The sequence below is a fragment of the Nanorana parkeri genome, unplaced genomic scaffold (assembly GCF_000935625.1).
Source record: "Nanorana parkeri isolate BGI_ZX_2015 unplaced genomic scaffold, ASM93562v1 scaffold1416, whole genome shotgun sequence".
Taxonomy (NCBI): Eukaryota; Metazoa; Chordata; class Amphibia; order Anura; family Dicroglossidae; genus Nanorana; species Nanorana parkeri.
This window is the reverse complement of record NW_017307684.1, coordinates 16,027-24,578: the sequence shown is the minus strand read 5'-3', so window position 1 is coordinate 24,578 and position 8,552 is coordinate 16,027. Positions and strand designations below refer to the sequence as shown.

Here is an 8,552-nt window from a genome sequence, read left to right as displayed (position 1 = left end):
CCCCCCCCCTCCTTTTTTTTAGATGGTGATCCTGCCAGAGACTTGCTTATTTTGAATGGAGGAGCAGAATTATACCCATTAGGCAGTCCTCCTGATTTGGTCTACAAACACCTTCTCTCTGTTATGTAGGGGGATTGGCTTTTAGTTTATAGAAGATAGCCAGTAGCAGGACACGATTTATGGCAGGACCTAGGAGGTAGAACAAAAGCAGCCACCGCATCCAACTAGTAAGGTGCAATGTATGACATTTTTGATCTTGGTTTAAATATACTTTAAGCACTGATATGGCAGGTAGCACTATGTGTATTGAACTGCAATGGCCAAACGAGAAGCAAACATACCTTCTTAATGTCTTCATGCTCATAAATGCTTGGTGCTAAAGCTGAAGAAAGTCTCTCATAAATATCTGGCTTGGATGCAAGTCCCTTCAACATTTCAATACGCTCCTCTGTGAACATCTTCTGTTCTGTTTCCTCGTCAACACCATGAAGACGCTTGGAATCAGTCTTCCGGTAATGGATAACATCAATGTGAGTCTTGTAAACAGATTTAACATTTCTAACTCTGGGATTTACTCTAATGGGGACTGCTCTGTAAATTCCTACAAGGAGAACAAAAAAGAAAGTGAGGTTACAAAAGTAACAAGCACCCCATCATGCACACTTCTAGGGCACATAGTTATTGAAATGTTAACCATATATAAATGTAATGCAGTGTGGTACTTTAATACGAATAAATAAAATGACCAACATTAGTAGCTAAAGCAGTTCGAGGAAAAAAAAAAAGTCTGCAGAAGGAAACAGACCAAACTATACCTGTCACATTCACCCTGTCTCCAGGTTGCACCTTGTCCACCAGGTCATTGTGAGCATATAAGATAATTGTATGAGGGGTCTGTCCAGCTGGCATATCTTCAGGAGACTCTTGTAGTTTGATCTAAAAGAAATACACAGACTACTGTAGGCTTGAAAGAAGAAAACCCAACTACAGTGTGACCCAATGTGAAATACATATGACTTGACACTAAGGCAGACATTTTAACAGCTCAGGTTTTTGAATGTGCCCCAAAACGTGGCAGAAATAGCATCTGGCTCTTTTGGAAAACGCAATGAATAGCAACAGCAGTGTGTTGCGTCATGCTACAACAGAGCAATGTTGTCTTAGTGCACTGGGGGTGCCATTTAAAATGAATAGCACCCCAGCACACTGAAGCAAGTAACATCCATTATTGCAGCACAATAGTGTGCATCAGCCCTTATTTGGCTGCATTTCTGCATTTGCAGAAATGCAGCAGTAAGAGGAGCTGTGGCTGGTTGAAAGGAGTATTAAAGAGGAAGTGTATACTGTGAGAAGTATGATGGCTGCCATTACTGACCTGTCCTAAACATGCTGGTTACCTGGATGGCACAACTTCAATACTCACCTGGAACAAGTATATAGAAATTCTGATATTACTTGTTGCATGCTTGCTTTAGGTCAATGATTCAGAATGTGATGAAGCCAAGAGACAACCAAATATTTCTCCCAGTACAAAGCTAACCCCATTATGCTCTTATAAATCAAGAGCATAAAGTAGCCCTAAAACAAGTGGGCATCACTTTACTGCCCAAAAATATTTGGTACTTGGCAAAAAACGCAATAAATGACCAAATCCCTCATTTCTAGCAATCAAATGTTCCCAACAACTCATTGTTTGTCACATTTATAGTAGACACAAAGTGTGTTTGATCATTTCCAGCTTGTATTACTGGCTGCAATCTCTGCAATTTACTTTTCTCCACAGACCAACTTCCACAAAACATCACAATGAGGACGATTTGATCACCTATTTGTAATATATGCATAATATTTATTTCATAATTGTGGCAAGCACAGGTGATTGGCTGCTTTAGTTATGCGAACACCTGCAGTGATTACAATAATCTTTGTATTTTTTGACTTGGTGAAATGATGTCACAGTTGTACTTGCTTTCTTTTACACAAATTAGCACAGAGATAATACAGTTTATTAGCACAATGGGGGATTAAAGGGGCTGAAATGTTAAGAATTGAGTGCGGAGATCTACTCATCTCTGCAGGGTGACCCCAGGTTCAAATAGCAAAAATCAGTAACTATACATGTAAAAAAAAAAAAAATGTATAAGGAAATCTGATAGTAACTATTTAGTGTGGGAGCCGCTAAGTGGAAAAAAAGGAATAAAGACCTCCATATGTAATGGTATACCCGCAGACAGAGCATTGGTAAAACCATGTGCAAACATGTATTAATGTAAGAATGCTCAAATTTGAATCTGTGCTCACCCAATCACATGCAGATAGAAAGGAATACGCTTTTCCCTTCATTGGATAATTGAAATGTTCACTTCAGAAGTTCATTTCTCTTGCTTTAGTAATTAATTCCCATTACATTGTTGCCAATACAAACCTAGACTGTCTGCTAGAGCTTTCGGCAGTTGCAAATACAGTGAAAGTTTTGAACATACTCTTATGTTGGTTCAACTACAAACTCTCTCCACCTAACAATGCTACTAAACCAAATGCCAGAATGGCAGGAAACATGTATAACAACTGTACTCAAAAAGGTGATAGGAACTTACCATTTGCTTATCTGAAAACATGGAACGATTATGTATCAAAGCCATGCTGTGTGTGGTGTTGCAGTGCTTGCACACGGACGGTTCTGCAATACGGCCACGATCTACTTCTACTCTGGTAGAGAAAGAGCAGACCTGACATTTAAAGAAAGCTTCTTGCATCTCCGGGATAATTTGGGAAGTTCTGATGACCATTCCTCCAATTGTAATGAGCTGATCAATATCTAAAAGAAAAGTTGATAATGCAGGCAATTATACCACTTTTGAGGTCTGATTACATAAGGATAGTGTTTAGAAATTTTAATACATCTTCAGTAATACAGTATATTCAGGACTCAAAATGTTTTTATTTTCATTCCCAGCCAGTAGATGGGGATCTAGGCTGTTGACATTTAATAGATTATTCTTAAAATGACACTAAATTCCCCTATTGTTGTTGAAGTAAAACTTAGAAGCTAAAATTTTAAAAAACACATTCAAGTGCCTTGATTATTATTAACATTGTGTCTTATTTGTGTATCACTCAGCTGTAGATTCTCAAATCATCTCTGAAGTGGTGCCGACACCGTCCTTCCTTCTGAATGGCAGCTACTTTTGCTCCCCATGGTCCCTGTGTGTGTTGTAACATAGCCACCACTCCAAGCTCGCTCTTGTGATGGACTACAATTTCAAGTTTAGTTTAGTAATTTGTACTGAAATTGTAGCATCACAGGACTGGTGTCATCATGCTCTATACACTGTGCATAGATGTGAGGACGTTAAGGAACATTTAATCTGTGCAGCAGAGGAGACACGCTTCAGTGATCACAAAAGCAGGTACCTGGCTCAGATGGTCTGGTGAGTAACCTTTTAGCACCTAGACAAAAATGAGCACTTAACCCTTGCAGTGTGGGGGTAGCCCCAGTGCAAGGGGTAAAACTTTTTTTCAACCGAAGTAGTTCTTTAACCCAAGTATCAAAATTATATTCGTAGATTAAAGTGATTATATAAAAACAGAAAGAAAAATGAAAACATAGGTTTTAAAAGTAAAAATGACTAAGTTTTATTTTAATTTCCTTTAAATGGAATTGAAGCATTCTTACCTTCTGGGTTTAGACTTCTCATGTTTCTGGTTTTAAGAGCATTAAAAGGTCTGACTTGAATCTGATGCTCCAAGATAGAATCAGGATAGCGCTCAAAAAAGAGCTGATTGACTGCCATGTCAAAAGTTGGAATAACTTCCTGCACAGGAGAAAAAAGAATGAGATTTCTCTTGTAAAAAACAGAGTACAATGCATGCAGTAGTTTAGCCTAAAAGGCAAGTTTAATACCATGAGAAACGGCATCATGGTTACCTGTGGATAGCAGACCAGCTGCCTATAGAGATCTTGGTCAAACGTCCCAAGATGTTCACAGTTGACATTCAAAAACGGTTCACCAACCACATTGATCTAAATATAAAAATAAAATGTCAAAATTGTTTCAGCCAAGTGCAGTCTGCCCAAATTAAACAGTGCCTGCTAGTGACAGAAATATCCTCTCCACCACACAAAGTTACATTGATTTTGTGTTCATAATTTAGGTTTAGATGGATGATACCATACCTCTTCCAATCGCTGCATGTAAATTGGCTCATTCAAATCTATACCAACATTGTCCTCCTCTTTGGCTGTGAGATCAATAAAACGCTGTATAAACCGCTACAAGAGAGAAAATAAATTACAAATGTAACTAATCATGATTCTGTAAAATGTACACATTGGTAAATGTTGAATTTACAAATACCCCATGACACTCTACTACAAGACTACAGACAAGCCACATGGCACCGTTACCACAATGCACCCAGGAACTATTGATAAAGACATTATACTGTATTTGCCCCCCCCACAAAAAAATGAGACAAAAATATGCTTTCTTACCTGAAATTTCTCTCTACAGGTGATAACATTGACATCTGTACCCCAGATAACCAACTTCTGTTCCATGGATTGCTCACTTGTAATCAGTTCCTCAGCAGCGGGCTGCAGAGAGAACATTTTAAGTAAATACAACTATGCGGAGCCTATATCTCGATGGCTGTCCTGGAAGATGACTGGGGAAAAGTCACTGAAATAAAATCAAGACTGCAACCAAAGTCAACACTTCCCACCTGGTCAGACTGTAAATCCACTTGCTTTAGTTTGCGAGCTGACCCCAAATCAGGTCTTTGTCTGGCAGGGGTACCCCGGATGCCACTCCTTGGTGTACCTTCAACTCTAGAACTTGGGGTTCCATATGTCAGGGGAGAGCTCAGGTCAAGTTCACTCTGAAGTGCTGTTAAATATACAAATAGACGAAGTTAAACGATAAACATGCCAATAGGGGGGCTTTCTATAAAAACGGTCTTTAATGGGAACTGTAGAGGATAGAAATATGGGAGCTGCCATTAATGATTGCTTACAATTGCAGACTCTGGAGTTGCTTGCTTGATTCAGGCTTCACTAAATGGTTAGTGATTGAGCTGAAACACGTATGCTTGACACTACCTGTCGGCTGAAGTCCATACTGCATACTCACATCATGGAAAATAGTAATGTCAGGCGGTAGACAGGACAGCAACTCTCAGACATCATGTTAGCTGCTTTGGTATGGACAGCTTCCATTTTTTTTTTTAAACACACACAGGTTACTTTAAACTTATGCACACATTTTAAATGATCATAAATTATTCACCACCAGTGAATGTTTGGCCAAAGTCGCATCTGCCGCTTTATAAATATGTCCCCAAGTATTAGACACAGCTCTCTGACCCGTAATAAGGGTTGCCACCCAGGCTCACCTAGGCAGTCCGGGTTTTGAGTCCTGTATGTCCTGGCCTGAAACAGCACATACAGGACTCAAAACCCGGACTGTCCAAGGTGAATCCGGGACAGGTGGCAACCCCACCCGTAATACACTACAAGGTCTTGTTCCAATTCTTGTAATAACATAACTATTTCATCACAAGAATGAAACCCAAAACCCATAAGTAAAAGGCAGATTTTTTTTTCACACCTGAATGCCGAGAAGGTGCAGGGCTGGAGAACAGCAGCTCTTGTCCACTCAGGCTCTGTAGATCAGCAGACGGTGACGTTGGCATAGGTAGCAGCTCACCAATGGATGTAGAATCCTCTGTCCTACGTTTCTGAGATGGGGGAGAGTTGACCTCCTCACTTCGGGCTGGTACAGGGGAAAAAATAACAGTTAGCAGCTAAAAACCAGTCGTGTGATCCAAATACTTAAGACAGACATGCTAACACCACATTGAGAATGTAAGCACGTTTAGGGTTAAAATGAAATCACTGCTGAAAGTTTTGACCGGCTTCATAGTGAAACTCCTTAAGTTAGCCACATAAAGATTTTTTTTTTGTTCAGCCTACAGAACAGATTCCTCCATCGACACTAAATTGTGCAGATGGACAAGTCTCCCTCTGAGCCCACTGTCGCATGTATGGAGTCAGAATACATGAACAGTGATTACAACTGATTGGCTCCAGTCATTGTTTGGCTTGAAGTTACACAACCTCTTCATCCGTGTCTGCGCAATTGAATCTTCATTTATGCTCAGTTAATGGAAACTCTACTCCCCATTATGATGAAAAATTGACAGCGTTTCTATAAGAATGAATGCTAAGCCCTGCCAGGAGATCCTCAATGAAGAGATTGTGCAGATACCCGATATCCAGTATAGTTTTGGTAATCAAGCATCATAAAAGCGTGCAGATAGATACAAAGATAAAGAAAATGTGTAGGGTACTTACGAGTTGGGGGATTGCTGACGCGGCCCCGTTTGTTCCTTCTGCGACTTGGTGTGGATGTTGGAGAAGACATGATGCTGTAATACATTGTGGAGGAGATATTAGACATGTTCAGACCAAATTCTACCATGTAATTCAACTGTAATAGCCCATCACCAGCCTTCTCCCACCTATACACTGCATAAGGGACAAAGCAATAACTTGATTTCTATTGTCACCTTTGGCCTCGCTTACTCTTACTCCATGTACCAGTTACATCAGGGCAAGAAATTGGGAGACCAGGTGTCACTGGAACCTTTTCCACCCACAAAGTGTTCTTGTAGCACCCTGTCCTGTGACAGGGCGGGAGAACTGATTTTTCTCTACAGCAGTTATGTAAAAGTATCTCAAAACAATGAGCAACGGCACAAAGGCATATCAACGAGACGTCTTTATTTAATCCATAAAAAGGGTACATCAGGAAGCAAGATCTTTCTTCCTTGCGTTCCTTCTTTATGGATTAAAAAAAAGAAGTCACAACGATATACATGTGTGCGGTCATCCATTGTTTTGTTGTACATTTGTCAGTAACAAGCTGGATGTGCACCTACGGTTGTGGCTTCAGTGGGCAAGCATGGACACACTAGGAGCAGTTTATCTGACCAATGGGCAGTACTCCCTTTCTATACACTACACATAGAGGAGATCTATGAGGTAAATGATTTCCACTCATCCTCATAGATAGAGCCGACCTATGACAAAGACGCTGTAACAGGTCGGCTCTGTTGATCGGGAAGTGAGCAGAAACATGCTGCCGATCCACTCACTTCCCGATAATCTCCCTGCAGTGAGCGTCAACCGTCAGTCGCCGCTCCCAGCAAAGATTCCCCCCGCTCCCCTCTTCGATCCTCCAGTGCTGAGTGGAGGAACGGACGGGGAGGGCACAGCTAACTCTGCCTCTAGATAGGTAGAGCCAGCTGCCACTCATGCTGGGCTGGATGGATCTCAACAGTAATGTCGGGATCCGTCCCGGCTGCGGCGCTCTCAGTATATAGCGAGCTGTAGCCTGCGGTATACTGAGCTTTGGGTCAAGGGAGGAGGTTAGTATATGTCCCCCCGTGACCCTAAAGAGAACTATGAGATGAAAAGGTTAACCCCATAGTTCTCTTTTAATACTCAACACCTGTAACTGGAAAGATGATAGAGAAACAGACTGATGAACTGGACCCTCTCTTTCCATCAGTCCATGGATTGTTAGAACATGAGCAGCGCTTTAAAAGTGACAACACTGCTTCTTCACAGAGGGAAGGGAGTGTAGCCACCATAGAACAAGTGTGTTGCTGTCAGGATCCCCCCAGCGATTCTACATAATTAGCTGTTGTGGTCAGAGGTAGCAGCTACACAAGAGTTTTCTGTAGTAAGAAGTAAGAATTATAAACGCCGGGGAGAAAACACTGGAGAGCGATTTAATATAACATCAGACACTTTCTGGGCATTAATGCCGTCTAAGAATGTGCCAAAAAGCAGTGCAAAAGTTGTAAAGGTATTGCTGACTTGTGTGAGAAATTCCTAATAGTGATGCTTACACAGAGGAATTTTTCATAATGGGAGCAGGCAGAATCCGGAGCAGTTGCGCACAGTAACCAATCAGCTTCTCTCTTCAGTTAAGCTTTGAAAATGAAAGATGGAAGCTGATTGGTTACTATGGGCAACTGCTGGATGCGTCATGAACGTGTCACACTCACTGACATTTGTTGCATGGTGGCGCAGACACTCCTCTAAAGACTTTATGAATTCCAGGGACTAAATCACACTTCAATTTCAGAAATGGCAACAAATATTTGGTGGGGCCCGTCACACCAGCCCCATGCTAAAACTCGACTGCCCGCTCAGCATTGCAATCGTGGGCAAGCCCTCCCCACAGCGGGGAGGGCTTGCGATGATCGCAAGTACAATATGCTTGTCCAAGATGGGCTGATCGTACGGAATTTTAATGACCTTACAACCATCGCACAAGGAAAGTCGTGCGCTGGTTGCAAGCTGTATGGGCAGCTTTACATCAATTTTAGGCATGTTCTGGTGCAATAAATAAAACAAAGCTGCTGGGTTTTTTTTAGCTCTGGAATTGAACGCAATGGTGTGAACAAGCCTCACTGAAAACCATTGGAATTACTGTGTACGTGTTTTTAGTGCAGGAAAAAAAAAAAAAAAAAAAAACCCC

General features: G+C 41.3%; 1 protein-coding gene across 1 annotated transcript in view; it reads right to left on the bottom strand.

Annotated features, from left to right (window-relative positions):
* The window catches only part of MCM4 (minichromosome maintenance complex component 4), a 15,947-nt gene that overhangs the window by 5,322 nt on the left and 2,073 nt on the right, over positions 1 to 8,552 (bottom strand). Inside the window, exons 2-11 of the mRNA XM_018569882.1 lie at positions 6,356 to 6,429; positions 5,610 to 5,774; positions 4,726 to 4,889; positions 4,496 to 4,597; positions 4,178 to 4,273; positions 3,929 to 4,024; positions 3,677 to 3,815; positions 2,598 to 2,818; positions 816 to 936; positions 342 to 601 (exon numbers count right to left, since the gene is read on the bottom strand). Of these exons, the coding sequence (XP_018425384.1) occupies positions 342 to 601; positions 816 to 936; positions 2,598 to 2,818; positions 3,677 to 3,815; positions 3,929 to 4,024; positions 4,178 to 4,273; positions 4,496 to 4,597; positions 4,726 to 4,889; positions 5,610 to 5,774; positions 6,356 to 6,425 (1,434 nt within the window). The 5' untranslated portion in view covers positions 6,426 to 6,429. The remainder of the gene's footprint in view (positions 1 to 341; positions 602 to 815; positions 937 to 2,597; positions 2,819 to 3,676; positions 3,816 to 3,928; positions 4,025 to 4,177; positions 4,274 to 4,495; positions 4,598 to 4,725; positions 4,890 to 5,609; positions 5,775 to 6,355; positions 6,430 to 8,552) is intronic.